This window comes from Pleurodeles waltl, chromosome 8 (genome assembly GCF_031143425.1).
Source record: "Pleurodeles waltl isolate 20211129_DDA chromosome 8, aPleWal1.hap1.20221129, whole genome shotgun sequence".
Classification (NCBI taxonomy): Eukaryota; Metazoa; Chordata; class Amphibia; order Caudata; family Salamandridae; genus Pleurodeles; species Pleurodeles waltl.
This window is the reverse complement of record NC_090447.1, coordinates 466,346,195-466,370,221: the sequence shown is the minus strand read 5'-3', so window position 1 is coordinate 466,370,221 and position 24,027 is coordinate 466,346,195. Positions and strand designations below refer to the sequence as shown.

General features: G+C 42.4%; 1 protein-coding gene across 4 annotated transcripts in view; it reads right to left on the bottom strand.

Moving 5' to 3' along the window:
• Positions 1-880: 880 nt before the first annotated feature.
• IL1R1 (interleukin 1 receptor type 1) overlaps positions 881-24,027 on the bottom strand; it is a 257,715-nt gene continuing 234,568 nt past the window's right edge. For 2 of the 4 annotated variants that reach the window (XM_069204428.1, XM_069204429.1), the window contains exons 11-12: positions 11,136-11,303; positions 881-4,324 (exon numbers count right to left, since the gene is read on the bottom strand). In XM_069204428.1, the coding sequence (XP_069060529.1) occupies positions 3,963-4,324; positions 11,136-11,303 (530 nt within the window). In that variant the 3' untranslated portion in view covers positions 881-3,962. The remainder of the gene's footprint in view (positions 4,325-11,135; positions 11,304-24,027) is intronic. The other 2 variants (XM_069204431.1, XM_069204430.1) reach the window with 2 other exon arrangements.

Genomic DNA, 24,027 nt, shown 5'->3' with positions numbered 1-24,027 from the left:
TATCTGCCAGGTCAGGAGAACAGGGGGGCGGATTGGCAATCCCGTCACCTCTGGGATTCCAGTCTTTGGAAGCTTCACCCAGAGGACTTTGCAACCGTGCAGGCCCAATGGGGGTGTCTGTTTTTGGTGGACCTCATTGCATTCAGATTGGACTATCAACTCCCTAGATTCTTCAATTGGAGGCTGGTCCCTTTGGCAGCGGCCACGGTTGCTTTTCTGCAGGACTGGGCACCAGCGAAGGGCTATGCATTTCCCCCGTTTGTGACGATTACCAGGGCTTTGGCCTAGATCACATGCCAATGGGCGGAAGTCACCCTTATTTGGAGATCTCATGTTCGGTTTCCGGTTCTTCTGGAACCTTCTTGGGATTTACAAATTCCTCTCCCCCTATTTCCAACACTCCTTCTCAACCCAGATTGAACCCCCCCCCCCACGCATCCGATGGTGTTAGAAGGGTCACTCCTGTATGATGGTATGGTGGACTACAGGGGACGGTGGTTGTTCTCTGACCTTTTGGAGCAAGCTGAGGACCTCTCGTCAAATGCATGGTCAGATGGTATCATCAAATTATACAGGTCGGCTTAGAACAGATGGTGCCATTGATGTGTGTGATGGGATTGCGATCCAGAGGGCGCTGAAGTAGTACTAATTTAGAATTTTTTGGCCAACCTAGTGCAGAAAGGTATGGCATATCGGTCAATTAACACCTTCCGCTCAGCTATATCAGCAGGTCATGTGCTGGTGGAAGGATCCCCAGTGGGAGAACATCCCTTTGTGTGTAGAATGAATTTTACATGGCATTAGACTATCTTTGCCTCTGGAGCCGTGGTACTTGGGGCTTTGGGATTTTAACAAGGTGTTAAACTTTTTTTTTTTTTTTCTAATCAAGGCAACCTAATAGTTTCCTCTCACGGAAAGAGCTCTCAGCCTAACTGGTCATGTTTCTCTGCATGGTGTTGTGCAGGAGGGTATCAGATGACCGAGCCCTAGACATTACGGGAAGGTCATTTTCTCCCTAGGGGTCTTTTACACTGAGAAGAAATACAAAATCTAATACCATTGTCATAGAATATCCAGCATGTCTGGACACTCCTAAGCTGTGCGTAGTCAAATGCCTCAAGCCCTATGAGGAAATGCCAGAAGACTAACAACCCCACGGTGAGAGACAGCTCTTAATCTCCCTCAGTAAGCCACACAAGGTGGTGTACTCCCTGACCATGCCCCATTGGGTGATGCAGGAGTAAATTTTATAATCTTTGGCACACACTCAATTCGTGGAGCAACGGCATCTAAAACGTTCTGTCTGGGTGCCAACCTGGAAGACAACATGACCCAGACCCATTGGTCCTCTGACTCCAATGTTAAGAGGTTTTACTTTAAGGCAGTTCTATATATGGCTCAGCTGGTTGTAAGTAAACTTTAAACTAGCATAATCCTCACCTCCGGTCCCGACTCAGAATATAAACTATTGCAACAGAATGTTTCAATAATTTTAAGGACTCTGAGGCAATGATTATCCCACCAACAGAATTATCTTCCAGGAACCCTCCCCGTAACTTGTAAGTATTATATTTCTTCGTTTTTTCACATGGTAAAGTTTATGCACTAAAGGTAATTCAATATGGATGGACTGGTCAGCTCGAACCCCCTTGCTAATTTTGTCTTTGCTTTTCCAAGAATGGAGAATGGGAAACAGGATTCGTGAGAAAAGAGATAGGGTGTGACTTGAGCGATGAAAGAGGATTTGGAGACTGAGGAGAAGGACTGTCTTGCAGGGGCTGACCTGACATTGGAACATGAACTATTGCACATCGTTTGTTTTTACTGTTCCTAGTGTTTTATGGGAAATGTTGTTCTGTTTAAATGAATAAAAACTGGCTGCTGTAAAACAAAGTGAAGAGAGCAAAAACATAATCCTTGCCTTCGAGTCGTTAACAGAATTGAAACTTTATGTTACAATAGTTAGGAATCTTTTCCTTGTTGTCCATTTTTTGACTTATGCTTGGCAGAGCAGCTCCCTACAAGACCTAGTGGTACCAAATATTTTTTTATATTCTGTGTGCTTTGACTCCACCAACAGAAGCATTCATCTCACCATATGACTATTTATGTTGGGTGTCTTATTTTGCCTTTTAGAGCACTTGCGCTGCCATGCAGGAGGGATAATACAAGATCACAAAGATACACTGAATAATCACATCCTAAATTATTTTTCTGGTGGATACACTGTAGTCAAAAAACATTTTTGTCGCTGCAGAAATTGTGTTTTAATGTCTAATCAGGTTGGCAAGTTCAAGTCAGACGTAAAAGCTTTGTCATTGCATTTTTTTTAAATGTATTTATTTGTTTAATAGCGGTTTCCTGGAATGTTGGTCACCACAAAGTGCAAATAAAGTAAGGATATTTTTTTTGCTTGATAGAAAGCAATACTTTTACTAGGCCTTCACTCACTGCGTGGTAATATTCCAAAAAAGCACATAAAAAACTGAATACAACAATCACCCTTTTTTTTGGTAGATAGTGCAAAATAATCACACATTCACAGCAATAGTTCTGTGAAACTGGATACTGCTAAACGGAAAAGGGCAAGCAGACGTTATATGTTAAAAAGTGAATTATCTAATAAGTGGCACTAAAACTGTCTCCCCGAGTAAAAAAGTAATCAAATAAATGTGCGTTGTTTGGGACAGAAACCAAGGAAGTTGACATGCTCACTAAGCATAACTGAAATGAAAGTTAGCAGTTTGGTTTGAAAGCACAAATTAAGGATGAAGTTAATGAAAATATGCGTAAGTGTTTAACATTGGAACCTTCATATAAACCCACATAAAATGACGGCACGATAATGAAAAGCAAATGTTTACTTATAAAACTATCAGACATAAATTTTAGTTCAGGAACGGACTATAGCTTCAAATTAGTAAAATATGGGTATAAAACACGTAAATAAAGTGAAGACGGACAATTTATTCTACAAAAATGTAAATTCAGTTTATTTAATCTTCTGTAGTGGACATTTGTCTACAATAAAATGTGCAAAAATATGCATTTATTTAAATGGAATTCCCAGACGCGGATGTTTTAGCCAGATATCACACACCTGAATACTTGGTGTTAATGACAAAACACTGCTAAATTATTCTCACAGCTGACCAGTGTATTTATCTGTATCCATTAGTCAATGTTCAAACGTTTCCGCCACTTTCAATCGCCATCACATTATTTTCAAATCTGTGAATCCTGGACCAAAAAGCAAGTGCACTCTTGGAGAGAATAACTGCGGAAGGACGCAATCAAGTTATTCGGTGTTTTGGGTGCCTTGAGGGGCAGCCACTGGAAAGACAGTGTTTTTTCCTCGGTGGTTATCCATTGACTCGTATTCTTCAGTCTGATATTTCAGAAAAAAACACACATGGGCTGGACAACACACAGTACTCAGATATAAATAGCAACACTGGAAGAAAAGGCATATTTTTGCCCGGTTTCTACCATTTTACATGGTATGTTAAATTTGCCTCTGCTAACTGCAAACATGTTAAATATTTTGCTCTGACGCTATGAGTAATCATGGTCCAAACTACAGGGCCCACTTCTGAATTAAAACAGGAATTTGTACGTCGAGGTCACGTATTAGAATTTTCATAATTGAAAACTGGGACAGGCACACAAAAAATACGATACGTTTCTGGTGCACAAATTATGCTGACACTACTTAGTCAGGGGCGTTTTGCGCAAACCATTATAAAGTATAATCACGAGGTGAAAAACTACAATTGATCCAATTACAACAAAGAACAAAGAGTTGGACAACAAACTAAATTTGATCAATTCCCATTTAAAATGTTGCCCACTTCCACCATCACAAACACTAAGATCTGCTGTGAAATTAAAAGATCAAAACATGGAGGCACACAATGCTCCATTTTGGTGGCTTGCAAACGGTAAAAAAAAATTTGGCTTCCTTAGACTTCAGGAATATAGGATGATTCTCCTGAACTAGAGTGGTGTGGTGGTGGCATCCGGTACCTCACCCTCTTCCAAAACCTTGTGTTTGGCGACAGGGTCTTGCCTGTGAAATCTCCTTTCCATCGGATTGTCCCTTGCTTTCCTTTGATGTATTTCACAGATTCTGGCACATCTGAGTAGTCTATTTTCTCCAATTCGATTAAAATAGTTTTAGTCTTGTTGCTCAGCAGCGAGTCATGAAGAGCGATGGACTGTTCAAGTCCATTATACAGGAAGTTTTCGTGTGATGTCTTTCTGGTTAGAATCATTATCAGCCTTCTGCTCCTTTGAACTGCTTCATCAAGGACATCTGCCACAGCTGTAAACAGTACGGACAAAAAAGTTAAAGGTTAGCAGACAGGCGAAATAAAAAATACAAAAAACTGTCCTGGTTTTAGGAATTCATTTCGAGGTAATTTGTAACGTTATCACAATTATTTTTTCTTTTTAAAAAAACCTTCTTTGTAAAGCACACCTACTAAACAACAAAAAATAAAAAAGATCAATTTAGTTTCTTCTCGGTAGAATATGTGATATGTCCAAATATTAGGAACAGAGAATGAGTAATGTTAAAAATGTGTCTACCTGGTGTATTCACACCACCATTTTTATGGCCAGATGCTTGATGTCTACATTTCACCTACAAAGTATAAGTTCATTCCAAAAAAACAAGCACAAGTTTAGAAGCATAGAAATAAGTCTATGTTTGTCCATGAGTCTGCTCTTTCTGAATTCATAAAGTTAGAAAGGGTTATCCAAGTAAACGTACAACTCAGATTTCCATACACTTTCTCCGAAAGTAAAATGCCGTTTTCTCTTGAGAAACCCTGTTGTTTTGGCCAACATGATAACCATGGGCCATTCCTTTCCTCTGCAAACAGACACAGAGAGCGAGGTGGTGACTTGAAACAAGCTCTGTGAATACAAACAATATATATATATTCTCTCTGTGGGTGTTAATACGATTTTATGTAGTCACGTCGCTCCCCTTCCTCTGTTCAACAGGTTAATGCTAACCAGCTGACACCCATAAACCACATTTATACGTGTGGAAAACTGTGCTAAAGAGGTACAGCTTCACATTTAATACGTGGATTACTAGATGGAAATACCAATTTAGTAAATCAAGATTTCCAATTGCGAGGGAAACTTCTCCCTGTTTGTCCATGTTTATAGTATGACAATAAATGGACTAAGAAATCCAGCTAAACCTCCGTTCACCAAAGACTACACAATTTAGCACACCCGTCTTTTGCCATTTCACTACTCAAGTGACCAATCGCACCTGAAGCGCCACCTTTAACAGCAATTAAGGAAGTTTTGCTAAACAACAATTAGCCAAAGCAGTCGACACCTCGAATAACATAAACCAGACGTGTCCAAATAAGTGAAAAGAATAAGAAGTATCAGCAACCTTTTTAACCAGATTATAAAGTAAGCATTGGTAAAGCCACTAGGGAACAAATAAGGCTAGTGGCATCAGGAAAGAAAATCCATTTGCCCACGAAGTGACATAACTTAACTTCGCATTATATATCTGCACAGAAATGAACATAACTTTTTTTCTGTCAAAACCACATTAAAAGAAGCAGCCAAGAAAGACTTCATTTTTTATCATTCATCTGCACAGGAAGCGACATTGCTGCATTTGTAATCATCCACCTGCACAGCAAGTAACACTAGCAAATTTGCCATCATCCATCTGCAAAGAAATAAAAAAAACATCGCTTCCTGCCTTCTCCCTACTTCAGTCAGCTGTTCAGGGAATCCCATCTCCCAGACATCTCCAAGAAAGGGAAAACACAGACAAGAGCACTGCCTGTTTGGGCCAGCTAGGACCATGAAAGGCCTTGAGCCAGAACCCCTGTTCCTATTAAACCTACAAGGTAAGGTTATAATCATCTGCGTCACTCTGCAACCCTTACTGCCAATCCCCACAATCACACCTAGACGTTTATAACAAAGATGCTCACACAACTTTCGCACTAAACCGACCGAACCTAATACACATCCCACTAATTACCACACACTCTCAAACTAAGACAGACACATTCCAACTTCTGCTCAATAATGCTCGTTCTACAGTACTGCATGCAGCAGACATCATCGGCTATCATACTTCATTACCTATCACACGCTTGATGCTCTATTCATCGAATCAACAAGGTTTACCCAAAATCTTTGCACTTTGTAGACATCCTTCTTCCCACAGGTTAGTGCATCCACTGTGTGGGCTACACAAATGAGAAGGGAGAAGGCCTCACTGTCATCTGTTGTCCTCTTAGTCCTGCACACTAGGCAAACAAGTAATACTCAACGGAACTACTGACATGATACTTGCGTCTCTCTGCAACTCTACCATCACAATCCATCTTATCTACAGGCCTCCCTGACAAAACAAGAACTTCAATGTTGAATTCACAGATCTCCTTGCCACTTCGGCCATTCAACATGCCCACACCAACTTCTTGGGTAACTTCAGTCTACTAGACAATGCAAGCTCAAAAAAGGAGAAAAAAAAGTAGACCTCATCCCTTTTTACACCTCTACGATATACCCGGTGTGGTGCAGGATATCACACGACCAACACGCTTGAAAGTTCACATCTGTAAGCTCGTCTTCTCAACATCACCAACAATCCAATGCAACCCACCCATTACCTTGGACTAGACTGACCAATCTGCATGCCTATAGCCTATTTTAGCTTAACGTACTACCAACAAATCAAGGTCGATACAAAATAGGAGATCAAACTATCAGAACCTCCAAAGACATCTCCGTAGATAACCTAATTCTCGAGCTTTTCTCACTCCATGAACTCCACATTCCATCCAAGCACCCTTCTAAACAAGTTCAACAATTTTTTTAAAAAAGCTTTGTGAATAATAAAGCCCCAATTACAATGCACAAGTGCAAGCCAAATCCTTCCGCACCCTGGTATTCTTAAGATCTTGCTGATAATAAACAACCAATTCGGAGGCAGGAAAAAACACTGAATTAAAACTGAACTCCTGAGGACCTATTAATCCTGAATGCTCGCTGCAAAATATGCAGAAAGCTCATCACATCAGCCAAAGCAAACTCCTACGCCATCAATAAAGCCACCAACTGAAGCAGAACACTGTTCAAGAAAATCAAGCATCACATCAACCCCGTTGCCTGACCCAAATACTCCTCACTCCGCAGGAAAGTGCAATACTATCAATGTCTTCAACATACAGAAGACCTGACAGCACACCAATGGCAAAACAACTGCTTCATCTCTCACACCCACGCAATCCCAAATAACCCTTCAGTGTTCAGCCTTCAAAGCCCCATCTATAACAGATCTGTCTGACAAACTAAAATCCCTCAAAGTAACTTCTTATGAAAATGTCTAACCATCGTCCTTCATCAAAGTTCTTTCTGGGGATGCTCTTTTACTCCGTCTTACTTATTTGTTGCCTCCCTCACTCAAGGCATCTGTCCAGAAGTTCAAGACTGGCTATATCCTCCCACTCCTAAAGAAATCTACACTAGACTGGGATAACTTTGCCAACTATACACCCATCATTCAGCTACCAGCAAGAAAAGAGAATTGATGTTCAACTCTAAGATCATAATGCTAACCATCTACGGACCGACTCCCAATCTGGCTTGAGATCCCACTACAGCAGGGAGATGGCCACTTTTGCATTGTAAGTGATGCCCTCTTGACCACTGATGACCATGATCCCTACCCTCCTGATTAGGCCTGGGTGAAATTTAAAATTACACTGGCCTATTTTGTGTAATTCTGCATAGTTCGCACTACGCAAAATTACGCCATTAAACCGCTTTGTGTAATTCTGCACCATCCCCAGTACAAATTTACTGCGAGCAGCTGTTATTTGCAAAGGTTTCACTTAAATGCATCATTGAATCAAACAGTGATGTGACAAAGCATTTTGTAATAAAATATAGCATGAAAAGATGAATTGTGTTTCACATAATTCTGCTGTAATTTTTTCCAATTATGTGAAAGCAAATTGTGCAAAATTCACACATCCCTACTCCTGATGTTATTGGGCATCTCTGCTGCATTCTACAAAGTGACCATCCCACTCTACTACTCAATTTGAGTCACAAATGGGAATCACTGGCAATGTGCTTCACTGGTTCTTCTCCTACATTTTTAATAGACACCTGTTAGTTCACATGGGGACCTCCAAGTCACATAAGAGCCCTATTACATGTGGAGTCCCCCAAGGTTCCATACTGTGTCCTGTCATCCTCAACCTTTCCGGGAGGCCTTTGGTGCTCTACCTCAAACACTGCTTGCACATCAACCAAACTTGCATGTCCAGCGCGTACCGGAATCTCAACCCAACCAATACAGAATTCCTATTTGACCAAGAACGACAAAAAACAGATACAGTACGAAAGTGGCTATATGGCATGAAGCTTGACAGTTTCAAACTCCAACTTTCACTGAATGCAAAATGACTTGGATTTCCTTTTGGACACCAATTTTCCCCCAAAGAATGCATTACCCAAAACAAACTGCTTGGGATCAATCAACCTTCCGAAGAAAGTCAAACTGTATCTTCTAGAAAGCGACTTCAGTACTGCTGGTCAAGTCCTTGTACTCTGGCATCTGGATGGTGGTAAACCACTATCCTTTGACCTCCAAGACATTACACTGGCACCCCTCTAGGGCATCCCAAACGCAGCAGCATCTCATCCAGGGCAAGAGGAAATATGAGGACATCACCAAACTGATGGAACTCCATTTTGTCATACAGACTAGTATTTATAAAAAAGTAATTTGAATTTACTCAGTCACACACAGGTGTGTTCATATAAATAGTATGTATATTTCCATTTAAAGTAAATTAGCACAGGGTTATGCTTTTCTTTCCTGCACCTCTATTCACTTGACGTGCAATGCTATCTGCAAGCAGAGTTTTAAATACAGTGTGTTTTGCTGATGTAACACCGTTTTGAAATCAGGAAAAGGCACAGGCCAAACAAATCATTTAATAGTTGAACATTCTTTCAAAGAGATGCAGTACTGCAAGCTGTTACTCAAATTTCCCGTTGAGTCAGACACACAAGTCTTTGCGAATTCTTTCAATAAAGTGCAGTCCCTCACGGCATTAGTAGATCTCCATTCTTGAGGCAGTCATAGTTGATTTCACAATGGTGCTGCATCAGAAACAGTTAATATACATGCCTCATGAGCAAGACATATACTTGCTGTACCAAGTTCCAGTCCATTAAAGAAGGTCCAATGTTCACAGTTAAAACTAACACCAATGCCCCTTGGTTTCTGCATAATAGAGAATGTATTTGTCCTTTTGTGTTGAAACGAGAATGGAACAACGGCAAAATCTCAACTGCGATTTTGTTTAGAACAGGACTGATTATAGAGAGTGGCTGGCTTCAACATAGGTTTGCAAATTGATGTTTCCTTGCCTAATGATATTTGTTTCATTTCTATAGGTTATATAAATATGGCAATACTGGGTAATGGCATAGATTGTCATCATGGCTCAGAGTGCACCACATGTATGCTCTGCAAGAAAACACCTTATTAATTACAGATACTACCCGTCACAGGTACTTACAAAGTGTCTTTAGATCTATACTTGTCTAGGTGTTAAATTTCAATCAGGCGCTATGGTGTAGCTGTTGTGAGAGATGAAGGGAGACATTGGGTAGAATAAAGCAGCAGGTACTGCAAGCGAGAGTGAGCCTCCGGCTCTATGTGAAAAACTGATGGAAACACAAAATGGGGATTTGTAGCCATTCAAGCAACTGTGAGCACCAGCTGTAGACAAAAAGCAGCCATTGTGGTCGCCGGCTCTATGGGAAGAGCAGCTGTTATTTGTGTAGCACTCCTGGGTTGATTCGACATATGAAAATCATTCCATGCAAGGACTGAAAGGGACTCATCCAAACAAGCAAAAGGCTGAAGGAGGCTTTTCCAAAGTGGTCTGAGTTGGTGACATGAGCTCCAGTTACACCTGTCTGCAAGCCAGACCTACAAAAGGTTGCTTCCTGAAATTCTGGGAATTACAGGAGTGGGGCAGTGGAAGTCGGGGCATATGACCCCTTAACATATTGCAAAAGAATAATTTTGAAGTTACTCATGTTTTCAAAAGAGCTATGATCGACACTTCCACACTTATAAAACCATATTTTCTAACTTCATATTTTCATAAATAACCATATTCCCACTACTTATACTGAAATCCGAAGTGGGAAATTTGAACAAACAAGGGATTAACTTCTTCGGGCTCACATCAAGCAGTCCAAATCTCTCAAAGCAAGCAACAGAAGATTCCAAAATTGCTATTAGGAGGTAATGGATTAATTTATAGATATTCAAATCGACATTCCAAAGGGCACATTTGTGCATAGTTGCTAATGTGTAGAATTTGATGCGGGCTGTCACACGAGTTACAAGAACGGGAAAGTAGCAGCTTCCTGAACAGAGATCACTTAGCTGAGGTTTAGACACAGCTCTAAATCAGAGCCTGGATGCACAAACTGTGCTTTGATTGATTTAAGAATACATGCATGATGCACATTTCGCAAGGTCCTCAAGTTGGGTCATGGCAAGTCCTCCAGATATTACCTCCATTAGTTTAGGTGGCCAAAATGATGCACAAATTTGGGATATCTATGTAGTTTTACTGGTCAGAATGACCATTCCTAAATATTATTCTTATTCCTTGCTCTGAAGCTCAAAACCAAGAGCAAAAAATTCCAGGGAACTGCTGTTACAGTGGGATAAAGATTTTACCACCCTGTGGGCTCACAAATTAATGAGTGACTAAGCAGCTGATCAGATAAATATTTCACTTGTAAGGAATCAAGTAACTGAATAATCCTGCATACGCCAGTTTGCATTGATAAGCCGGACCACTGCATAAATGTATGTTTACTACATTGGGGGTTTGTTGAGCACACTACAATACATTGACTTCATCCATATACTAATGTAACCCAAGTGAAAAGATACATTTGGGGAAAAAAAAGACTAGTTAAGATGTTACTACAGCAGGGAGTGATTTAGAAAAAAAAAAAAAAAAAAAAAAAAAAAAAAAAAAAAAAAAAAACTTAACATGCCACTCATTGTTGCAATTATGAACAGTAAATTGTACCTTCTCCAGGTAAGTCATCCCGCCCAAAAATAAATAGTTTATATCCGCACTGCTTCTCCAGAACTTCAGGCAGCACTTTCAGTACAAATAGGTTTACAGTGCAAACTTGCTGATATTCACTGCCCTTAGGAAACATAACATAGGCATCGTAAATCTTTCCATCTGAAGCTGAAAAAGAATGAACAGTGTTGTTTTAACAAAGCAAAAAGGGAAAGACTATATTCAAGCAATGTTTCTGTTACATGTCATAGTCTCTTCTTAATGGCCAGAAAAGTTAGATGTTTTCACCAAACAACAGATGTCAATAAGCTTCCCACTAAACAGTCACGTGCTTCCATGCATTTGATATATTAGTTTATAGATCATAGCAAAAAGGTAGTTTATGACTTAAGTTTTATATTAACACACTTTATATTTCTGTATCACATCTTCTCTCTTTCCCTGCACCTTTTAGGTTAAACCTTAGTTTTTGTAAATTATTTTTAAGTATCTCTTCAAAGTACAAACCTAACTTACAAAAGCAATGGGATGCTGCACAATCCCATTAATATTGCATTGGCTATGGTAGGACCTAGTTCATAAATTAAAGTGTGTATGCGGTCTATGACTTTAGCCACTCAACTATTCGTACATTTACCCACTTACCAATGCACAATAAGAGACACAAACACTACAACTATGTGCGAGATAAATTAAATGAATAAAAGGAAAACATGTTGCTGTCTAAACATAGCAGGTAAAGGTTTGCAAATCATAAGCAAAAAATTAAAGATCCAGAATTAATGAACTGCCAAATTGATATGGCATTGTACATAGAGTACCATTGTTTTAAATTTCCAACATGGCACCTACATTTCAGCCACCTTTAAACTGTATGACAATGACGTACTGAGCAGAATACTCTGTTAAGATGGCTGCTCAGGAACTATCACACTGGGCGGCAATCATGGAGTGGGACTGTGCACAGTTTATCACTGTTGTACTGATCAAAGATTGCTAATGTGTTGCATCTAAATCTGTGAACTAACTAGAAAAAAAAAAAGAGAAAGAAATGAAAGGAAACCATAAAAGGAGAAATGGAAATCTAAATTACTGTTCACCAGCACTGAAGAATACTCATGTTCAGGTGGACATGAATGTAATCAGCCAAAAAGCCATCAATAACTGGGTAATAGAGTCAATTGGTTTAGAGGGCCGAACCACCGCTTAATGTACATTATCTACTCCAGCAATCTGAGAGAATGCTGAAGCAGACAGGCATTAACACAGTGTAACAGTACACTGATGAAGGCCTATTGGTTCACAGTAAACGTCTGAGGGATATTGCCTTTGTCATTACTTTTCATAATAAAGAGATCGTACCTACATATCTGACATATCTTTCCCAATGAACCAATAAGGTCAATATCCTGTATCATTGGTATATCACTATACCCTACTCAAGGCTACGGTGGTAAGCATAACCTTTCACACAAGAAACCCATCAGGCACAGATTAATAAAATTACAAATATGTACACAATTACATTTGGCAAAACAATAAAAAAAACCCTCTTAAGAGGGTATAGGAAGGGTTATCGGAGTGGAGGGTGTCACCAATACGAAAACCTTTACCTACTATAGTAATCTATGAGATTCTATGTAATGCAATACCTGTCTGCGGGCTTTAACATAGTATAATAATCTACTCTTGGTTCATGGCACACGCAGCGAGGAGCGAGCAAAGTGCAAGGAGAAGGAAGTGAGGGGGCAGCGGGTGGCGGTCGTAGGCAACGAGGTGAGCATGGGTCAAGATGAGACTGCGCTGTGCTGACCCCCCCCCCCCCCCTCCCCCTTCGGCACTTCAGCCCCCAGCCAGCACTTGCTCAGGTCACCCCAGGCAACGGACTTGTGTGGCCCCAGGAGGTCCTAAGAGCACAGAGGGTCCCCCTTATGGGATTAGAGTGGCAGGGGGAGGATTAAGACCACTGGTATTCCAGCCCCTCTGCCACTTATTTTTGGTAGTCGCTGCTGCCATAGCTACAGCCACAGTCACAGTCCTCTTTATTCCGGGACACAGGGCCTTGAGGACTAAAGACACAGGACCCAGAACCAGGACCAAGAACAGAACTTGGTCCAATGCCAAGGCCTAGAACCTAGGATCAATATTTTAGTACAGTGCAGTCCTGCAGCATGGGAACATGGGACAGGTGAGAGTATAGTGAGTGCGCAGCAAGAGCACAATTTAAGGCATTTAGGTCGCCTCCACCTTCTGCACAGAAGCGGCCGACGTTAGGCTGGTGCTGTTTGTGCTTACGGGAAGTCTGCTAAGTTCCCTCTCAACTCACCTCTCTGTATCACCCTTCCAATTCTTCGTGGCACTGGCGCTACAGCAGTACTATTATAAGGCCTTCAAACCCTAGCCCAGTCTTGCCTGGTCCTGATGCTTGGTCTCGCTTTAACCAGCATTCAGCATCCAGTAGCCACTGTCAAAGCAAGTTAAGAACCGAGGAGTAAGGATGACACTAGCTCGTGGGAAGAGAAAGGCGGCAAAAAGGCTAAGGCAAAGTTCAACAAGAATCACGGGACAAGCAGATCCAACGGGCCAGCCAGATGTCTCCAGCAACAGTCAAATTGCGGCCGAGAAAGCCATTAACAACTTGTGAAAACTCAACTCAGGCAAGTTGTCTGGTTAAGACAAGAAAGAGGGGTATAAAATTACTTTTTGTTACCCAAGCCAGTTAATAAACCTACCTCAGTTCTCATCTCCACTCAGACAGAACCCCAGCAGCCAACTGTCGCTGAGGCAGCCGTCACAGAGACAGAAAGGATCTCCCCTGACAGGGTAAGCCTTCTTTGTGGTAGCGTGAATGCCCCCAACTATAAGACCAGGGCCGAAGTACACATTGGTAATCAACAGGACTTCCCCTTTACAATCTCCACAGGCGTCACTGCAGGTACCATTAGTACCACAATCATCGCAATCATCAGTGAACTTGTTGGGTCAGGGCAACATTTACAGCACAACAAGTTATGCTTCACCACTACTCGATCTTTCTGAAATTTCTGACTCCCACGTTTCAGTTCCCTTATCTGAGAGGGGGGCCTTGTTCATTTCAAACACCATGCAAGGAGGGGGGAGCTTAAAGCTAGTCCAATGACCACCCTGAATCAGCGTTCTATCATCTGTAGCTCACCAGTGGAGATTGTGGCCCACTACCCTTTCAGCCCTTGGTGTTCCAGCGTTCCCAGTATTCCAGTTAAGCAGGAGCTGGCAACTGTCATGGTGCTGGGTCGGTCAGTGAAGACCGAAGCTTTAGTGGCTTCTTTGTCAGATGCTCTACCAAGAAGGCTGAGCCAGCATTTGTGGAGGCTAGGTCCTCCTGGAAAGCCCTGCTCACAACTATGGACACCATGTATACGGCAATCTTCTACTAAGCAGACAAACAGGATACCCAGGTGGACTTACTTAATGTTTTGGAAATACATATGGCGAGTATTGATAAGAAACTTCAAGGTTTGAACAAACTCATTAGAAGGGCTCAGACCCATAGTTACACTCAGCAAGTGCAATGTCAATGTAGCCCCACTGGAGACAACCCCTCAAAAACTTGCAGAACTTCTAAAGAAATCTTGACGGAAGTCAGGGCTCAAGCGCTGAGATCTCAGAATGGGCCTTGTAAGAGGGGCGGGACGACGCACAAGAATCTCCATGAAAGGACCGCAGCTGAGAGTGAAAATAGAAATTAGTAACCAGCAATCCAGAGGCAACAGGCCTCTCCCTGCAGGAGGTAACTCAGAACTCAATTGGGGCTTCTATCACTCTGCCAGCAAGTCCCATTGAGGAAAGGACTGCAGGAGCAGCCCTAACAGCCACAGTAGCGATTAAGGTCTCGCCTACTAAAAGGGATAAGAAACGGCTAAGGAAAGCCCATAAGAAGGTTAAGGTAGTTCAACAAAACAGCATTTGGAAGTCATTTGTAAAGCTCACCGGTACGCAGAGCAAAGACCCTGCAGGGAAAGAGGAGGGAGTCCAGGAAGTTTGCAGAGCATCTCCCCCGCGGCAGGCAATTATGCAAAGTGGCAAGCAGGAAAACCCTATACAAACTGACAGGGCTGGCAGCAGTCCATTATGTTACCGAAATCGGCCACTTAAGGACTCTTTGACATCTAGGCCACCGCATAGCGACTGGGACAGAATAGCAGCTCAGTGGGTGATCACTAATTCTAACTTCCTGGAAGTAGACTCCATCACTAACCAGAATTTTGTGCAAGGGCGCAGTGGTGACAACACTGGGCAAGCAGTCCTTGATCATATCAAATTTAATCAATCTCCCACAGCAATTGAGCATCGTCATGTCCCGCAACATGTTGCACTGGCTGACATCCAGCTGACCCCCGACAGGGTACAACACTAATCTGAAATCGCTGATATCAAAATGCCGCCGGGAGGACACCCATTTTTGTATTCCAAGGGTCTGAGCAATCGCAAACTTCTTTTCATCCTCCAGTACAGCTTAATAGGTACCTTTGACATCTTAAACAGAGGATTAATCATCAGGCTCATTAATGAAATTCAGCCGAGCTGCAGTCAGTGGAGTTTGTCCCGCATCCGTACAATCAGGATAAAGAGGCAACTCTAACTTCCTGGTTTCTTCTGACATTATCACTCAAATCCTGTCTCATCAAGGCATCTTTTGTACATGGGGCATTACTTTACTAAATCAAGAACCCCTGTCAATATCCTAGCCCCTTGCTCCCGTGAACAGTGAAAGAGGCATCAGTGTTGAAAGGAGCAGTTGGAATACAGAAGACCCAAAGCAGGCATGAAAATGTAACCATAGTAAGAAACCTAAGGTCGCTTGATATGGGGTGCAACCACCAAGTATTCATTGGCATGCCTGCAATTGGGAATCGGGTAGACCGACAGCCCACAAAGTTCCACCATAGTAATTGGTCCTGACACTAGAGTTTGGGAAACTACGACTGAGGATCACTTGCGCATATGCACTTGGAATTGCCATGGTCTAAGACAACTGGTCGCGGATGAAGCAACACTGAAGTTCTTACAGATATTTGATATAATCATGCTCCAGGAAACATGGTGCACAGAGCCTATTCAAATCACCGGCTATGTTGGCTGGCATGTCCCAGCAGTTAAGCTCCAAAATTTCAGGCATGCGAAAGGTGGGCTTACCACACTATACTCACCCAAGTTCAGCTGGGCCATCAAACAAATCAAGCTTGGAATTGACTGGCTGCTGCCAATAAAGCTGGACTCCCTAGTGTCATCTGGGGCTACGAACTCACTACTGTTAACCAATGTTTATATTCATCTGAACAAAGATTTAACAGTGAAAATTTGGAAACTGTTCAACATATTAAAAATAGTGATGAGGCACTATAAGGAGGACACTCACATTGTGACCGGTGACTTCAATGTGGACCTGAGCATAAGCCACCCAAGATATGGGAAAAAACATTATGGCCATTATTCAAATAACTGGCTTGAAACATTGGGGCTAAGTCGCTTGAAGACGCACCCAGGGGGGAGATGTTACCCCCGCTAACCTTTTCAAATGGTGCTACGAATTCAACAATTGATTTAAAGCTAATAAATGATGAAGCACTGTCACTTGTTGCTATCTACAAAATACTTGCACGCCCAGAAAGTGACCACTTTCCTCAAGCCACACTGCTAAGACGGGCATGTAAGCGATTACCAACTTCAAATATCATCATTGCCGCTCCGAGGACTAAACGTAAAGAAGTTAAAATGGCAAGGGCAAGGCATTGAGAAAGTGATGGAAGCAGTACATTGTGACGCGGGGTCACTGGAAGAGCTAAAAAATTAATTACAAAATCAGGAAGGTATAGTTTTGTGTCCTGGAGCTCAGGTGAAGGTTTAGATGTACTTATGTGATTCCCTGCTACATAAATTCCCCAATAAATCATCCAGTCTGAGCTCTGCAGGTGTTGTAAAGGAAAAGCAAAAAGTTGCCACCAAGGAGCTGCCATGGTACAATAGAGCCCTGTGCAATTTAAAAAATAAAGTTTCACACTAATCCAAAAAAGTGGCTAAAGAAACACTTAAGAACAAGACCCCTGATTACTCTATGTTCCTGAATTAAAGACTACTATACAAGAAGGCCTGCTGGAAGTAAAAAAGGAAGTACTATGAAGACCTGTGGGGCAAACTCTTGATGTCCAACAGAATGAAGAACAGTAGTAAATTTTGGCAATTGGTGAACAGGCTGGTACATGGGAAACAACGGCACTCCAATGCCGGAATTGATGCTACCGCTTGGGAAGCCCACGTTTTGGCACTGTACTCAACCCCAGTACATATGGAGACCCCAGGGGACTGGAGCATTTTAAGGTCACCTGATTTCGGCTTTAAAATTAAGACAAAGGCAGACCCTGACCAAGTCAACGTCATCAAGGACAGCGATACCGAACAGCTAATCATAATAAAGAAGTTAAGCATGGCAGGAGCTGCAGGTCAGAATGGTATTCCTAACGCCCTATTTAAAGGTGATGTAACATACTGGGCCTACTAATTAGTGCTTTTTTTTTTTTTTAACGACCTGCATGGCTCCAACACCCTTCCAGACACCTGGAAAGGCAGCATATTCCACCCTAGCTACAAAACGGGGAACCCTGCCTTTCCAACCAACTATAGACTAATAGCCCTGATTGACTTTGAAGCTAAGCTTTATGCATCATGTCTGTTGTCACAATTATCGGGTTGGATTCAAGAGAGACACCTTCTACCACAAAGCTGGACTAGTTTCAGAGCTGGCATGGGAACCTCAACCAACCTGACTGCCCTGGCCTTGTGAGGCTTCAAGAAAAGATCCAAGAAAAGTCAGCTATTTGCCTGTTCATCAACCTTAAGTCAGCGTTTGATCAGGTCCTGAGAGCCCGTTTGTGGGAAAAATTGAAAAGCTGGGCTATACCAAGCTGCTTGCTGACCGCGATGATTGAACTATATACAGGCACCTGGGCGCAAGTAAAGATCGGAGTAGGTAGCCATGTCAACAACAGAGTCTATACTTCAAATGTTCTAAAGCACGGATGTGTCTTAGCCCACATGCTCTTCAACCTATATACCTAGCCGATCCTGCCAAGGCTCTCTCCTTGGAATCTAACCATCAGCCGGTCTTGGCTCAGGATATGGTTGCATGGTTACAGTATACAGATGACATTGTGCTTCTTAGTCAAACTCCAATTGGTCTGCAGCGTAGTATTGATGCTCTCACTAGTTACATCACCAAACAAGGTTTAGAATTGAATCTGAATAAAAACAAAGTAGTCAGACTGGTGGATTCAAAACATAAATCTGGTTCATGGTTTATCAATGGAACTCAGGTGGAGGTCATTGCTGCCTACAAATATCTAGGCTTTATTGTGGATAAACATCTGTCCTTCAAACCCCAGCTGGTCGCTGCTCGAGCAAAAGCACAAGCCCTTACATATGGATTTAAGACACTAAAACAGAAACTGAGCTGTCCATCATATAATCACCTGCTCTCCGTTATGACGGCATGGATGATGCAAACAGTTACTTACAGGGCCGAGATAATGCTGGGCAAAGAAGCAGCAGTTTTTAAACAAATTCAAACAAAGGCCTACAAAGCTGTGTTCCAGATTCCCAACTCAGCCTCACCAGCTAAGGTTCGCCTGGAATTTCGGTTAAAAAACGATATATTCCAGAGCAAGAATGCATACGTAAAATTCTGCAGACGATTGCGAGCCGCAGAAACAGGATCAATAAGCAACCTATGCTGGCTTGAAATCAATGAACAACAGCATTGTAACATAATCGGCTCATGGGGAATCCTCCAAATAACTCAATAAAGGACTTGGGCCTGGACACTGTCTGGGACATGAGCTTGAGTAAAGGGGAGTTCTACTGGATGGTCAATGTTGCAACCTGGTCACTGTCACTCATTACTGATAAGAACATGCCAAAAGACGACATGCCTGGGTGGTACTTTCTTCACACAAAACTCTCAGACCCCAGAAATATCTATCAGCTTTTTTTAGGCAAACGCTGAAAACAACAATTTATGCTTTTGCGCTTTGGGTCGATTGCCACCAAAGACATGGTTCCCTCCTGGCAACAGCAATTCAGGTCGGAAGCATGTTGTCTTTGTGGGTACAAACAAGAGTCCCTTGTGCATCTTTTCTATGTCTGTCCAGCACTGTGGGAGCAAAGGAAAACGCTCTTGAAACACACCTTTATGGCCCTGGGCATACACAATTGCAGACCAGCAGTAATCAGCTGGCTAAGTGGCTCTTCAATTCCTTTTGCCTGCTGCGGGACGAAGTTTATGGTGCCGGCATGCAAATCTTTTTCAAGAACGGCCGAACTGGTAGCTGCAAGGTTGGTGCAAAGTAGGGATCAATAGTGGCGTCCTTTTTGCACATCTTGCATGAGGTGTAACCAAGCACCACGAGACTTGGGATGATAGTCAATGCTGTACTGTCATTTTTAAAACTAAGATTAGTATCAGAGACTTGTCCTTATTTTTCTGTTTGCTTTAAGTTTTAAGGAGGATTTCCCCTTAGTTTTCTGTTTATTTTAATTCTTAAGGAAACTAGATGGGCTATTACCTACCCAGCCAGTTTGTATAGTCTGTTTTAATTGCATTAATGAATATGTGTTTGTCTGTATTATAGCTCTCAGACTTGATGCGTCGAGTTAGCGTTGGTTTTAACTAATTATGCTAATAAAAAGTATTCCTATAACAATCTACTCTTAAATTCTTGATGCCTTTAACAGCTTTACATAATAAGTAAGTTGGTCCTACTGCCTTGGTCATAACCTTTGGCCTTGATCACTGGCTTCTCATAAGAATCAGCTCTGGTCTTCCATACCAAACATGAGCTTTCATAAAAGTCAAAACAAAGACACTTTTTATGCAATCGGGTCACATCTGCCCAATCATAAGCATGCATGAAGAAAGATCGGCATGTGGATGGAACAGAAGCTGTTCTCTGAGCAGTAGTACTTAAAAGTTCATTTTCTGATAACCACATAAGGTAACAGATGAACAGTCAATCCAGACCTAAAAAAACCATGGACATTGTGGCTAAGTATGCAATATGGAATAACAGATCTGCACAAAGCATTAAAATCTCAGCCCAAAAACTGTAAAAGGAACAGTTCACATAATAGTCATAACTTCAGGTGCTACCTATGATATGTAAATTCCCGTCTGAAAAACAACAAAAAAAATGGACTGCCATGCAAAGCAAGATTCAAAACGTTCCCTATCCCAGGTGTGGATACTGAAAACTCGTCTCTGTAGTTTTCTAATTTAGTATTGTAGTCTCAGAGTGAACCAGCTCCTTACCTAAAATTACCAGGCTACTCATTTGTGTCTTTAAACTGACAATGACGTGACAGAAGTACAAAGCAATTTTACTATTGCAAACCAATGATTCACTAAATTACAAGGCATGAAAACACAAAATGGCTGTTTCTTATGTACAAATCCATTTTTACAATTGAGAAATGTTTTTCTGATTCGTTAAATGGGTTTTGCAATCCAGACAGAATCACAATTTGGAAGGGTGTAAAAGGGGCATTCCTTCTAAATTGCAATTCGTATTTTATAGTTCATCAATTGTTTGAGACTAAAATTTCGATTGAAATGTACTGAACAGTCTGGACACTTCAGAAGAGTTGGTCACTGATTTTAAAAGTTAACATGGTTGTCCTTAGAAATCATGTTGGTTACCTGGTCAGAAGGACGACTGCCTGCTCCCCCTGATGTGTTCCCAAATTGAAACCTTATGTTTTCAGAGCAGCACAGGCATGTTTAAAAAAAAAAAAAAAAAACAACGGATCGGCAAAGCCAATAGGTCTCATTTTTTGGATGCCAATGCAGACCTACTAAATTTCCCACTGTTTTTTGAGAATATGGTTCAGTGGTAAAAGTGTGATTATGTACATGCATGCACATAGTAATTAGGAGCCTGGGAGGTGGAAGTGAGAGCAAACCGGAATGAGCAGTGGAGCATTACTGAGCGAATGCAGCACTCAAGCGAGAAAGCAGGGAAAGTAGTATTCTCATGGAGTGGTGCTGTTTCAGTATGGAAAAGAGTGATGACATCTGATGAAGCACCTAAGAAAAAGTGATGTCACATTAACGACCTACCAGCAGTGATGTCACATGAAGGAACTGACAGAGGTGATGTTACATGGACGACTTGACATCAGTGATACCACACAAGAAAACTGGCAGCGGAGATAAGAAATATACAAGGGACCACTGATGTCACCAGAGAAACCCAGCTGTTAATTGTGGGGTCATAAGAAGTGTTAGACCCAACAGTCTGCCCCCCAATTTTTTGCCTATTTCCTGCACTTTTCTGCTAAATGCCACTTATGGGCCTGCAGCACTGACTGTGACACCCACCCACCCAAGTAGCCCTTTAACCATGTTCCCAAGCCTGCCATTGCAGAGCCTGTCTGTACAGTTGTGCCCTGTGATGTCAACCTGGCATAATAACCCTTTTTCCAGGCTCAAACCTTACATTTTTATACATGTAAGTCACCCCAAGGTAAGCCCTGGAAAACCCAGAGGGCATGGTGAAATGTATTTAAAAGGTAAGACGTACTTTTTGCAGGTCCTCGTGGTGAAAAACTCCCAAAGTTGTTTTTCACTACAGCAGCAGTTCCCAATCTGTGTGTCGCGGCACCCTGGTACACCTTCAAATTTAGACAGGGGCGCCACAAACATAGTTTGGGAACCACTCATACTGAAAAATAGACATGAGGCACTCACCAGCAATGTGGACGTTCTAAACACTGACCAAGGATAGAGGCCGACAGGCCAACAAAGAAGCTGCGGCATCCCTCTCCTTCAAGGGAAGCCTGCTCCCTTTTGCCCAGTTTACTGATGTGGGGCAAACTTACGAATTTCATCCTCTAAAATGTTTTCATGCTCAGTGTCTGAGTGAGGAAGGAAAATTTGTTCCTGAGCTAAAAGCAGCTAAACTATGCTCCGCTTTTGTGCCCAGCAGAGGGGTCTTTAACCAGTAGCTGCCTGCAGCACTGAGGCGTCTCCTTCTTCAGAGGCACAGTTCTCACAGCTGCCTGCTCTACCTGCCATGGTAATCCACTGCAGTCTTCCAGCAATCCTTCCTCTGTGGTTTACAATAGTGGTTTTAACACTTATTGGTAGAAATAAATCTACTAGGGCACGGTCAATAAAAGAATGCAACTATATTTATACACACGCAAGTGACAGATCTGACCATGCACACATTTATTTGAACATTTCACACGGTGCTGAAACGACAAGCTGCATAGGACCCTTACAAGGTACACAAGACTTAGGTTCTTCTTAAAAGCGCCATGTTTACTCCAAGGTCAGGAGGGAATCGTGCAAGAGAGGTGACTAAGGGGAAAAAATACGAGCACATTACCCAGGAACCGCGTGGCTTTAAGGATTTATTTTTTGCGGACTTAATGTTTGGGAATGATGCCAAGCTGCAAGTTTGGAAAGAAATATTAAAACAGCCCAAAGAGCAGAAAGAGAGAACGGGTCTGGTGTAGGGGCAGTCTCTCTGTACTGGCATATAGATGTGCTGTTTAATTATCTTCTGGACAGCATGTTCCACAACATGTGGAAGGGGCTGTTCTGGACAGACTGAACAAGAAGCACATATTAAGTGCTATGTCGTGTGTGGCTTTAGCACATCCAATGCCAACTATTTATCCTCTGACCTGTCCCACTCCAGCAAGGCACAGCGAAAATGTTTCTATCTCTACTACTTGTGTCCTCGGCTCGAGATGCAAGTAAGGAAGTTCAGACCAAGAACAGACTAGTCAGGAGTCAGATCTTCTGGTTGGTATCTGGTGACCCTGCATTGTAACCCCTACTGTTATAGCTCACTGCTGATTCTGTTAAGGTTTTTTATTAAACAACTATCAAATAATTTCTTAAGCGCACTACTCACCCGTTAGGGTCTCAAGGCGCTTTAGGGGAGGGGTTTCCGGTTACTGCGCAAAAAGCCATGTTTTAAGGTGCTTTCTGAAGGTTAGGAGGTCCTAGGTCTTGCGTAGGTTGGTGGGGAGGGAGTTCCAGGTCTTGTTGGGGAGGGAGTTCCAGGTCTTGGCGGCGAGGTGGGAGAAGGATCTGCTGCCTGAGGTGGTGCGTTGGATACAGGGGACTGTAGAGAGGGCAAGGTCGGCGGAGCGGAGCTGTCGAGTTGGTATGTGGAAGTTTACTCGTTTGTTGAGGTAGGCCGGTCCAGTGTCGTGGACGGCTTTGTGAGCGTGGATGAGGACTTTGAAGATGATCCTCTTGTTGATGAGCAGCCAGTGTAGGGATCTGAGGTGGGTGGATGTGTGTTCATGGCGAGGGAGGTTAAGGATGAGACGTGCGGCTGCGTTCTGAATTCACTGGAGTTTTCTTTGAAGTTTGGCTGTGGGCCCTGCTTAGAGGGTCTGTTGCTGTAGTCCAGTCTGCTGCTGATGAGGGCGTGGGTGACTGTTCTTTTGGTTCCTAATGGAATCCATTTGAAAGTCTTGCATAGCATGCGAAGGGTGTTGAAGCAGGAGGATGATATGGCGTTGATTTGCTGGGTCATGAAGAGAGATGAGTCTAGAACGATGCCAAGGTTGCGTGAGTGGAAGGTGGGTGTTGGGGGTGGTCCGAGGGTGGTGGGCCACCAGGAGTCGTTCCATGCCGTCTTGTTGGGAACAAAGATGATGATTCCTGTTTTGTTTGAGTTTAGTTTGAGGTGGCTTGCTGTCATCCATTTGTCGATGTAGAGAAGTCCGGCGTGCAGGTTTATCTTGGCGGTGGCTGGGTTCCTGGTGAGGGATATGATGAGCTGGATGTCTCCTGCGTACGAGATGATGGTGATTCTGTGGGGGTGGATAATGTTGGCGA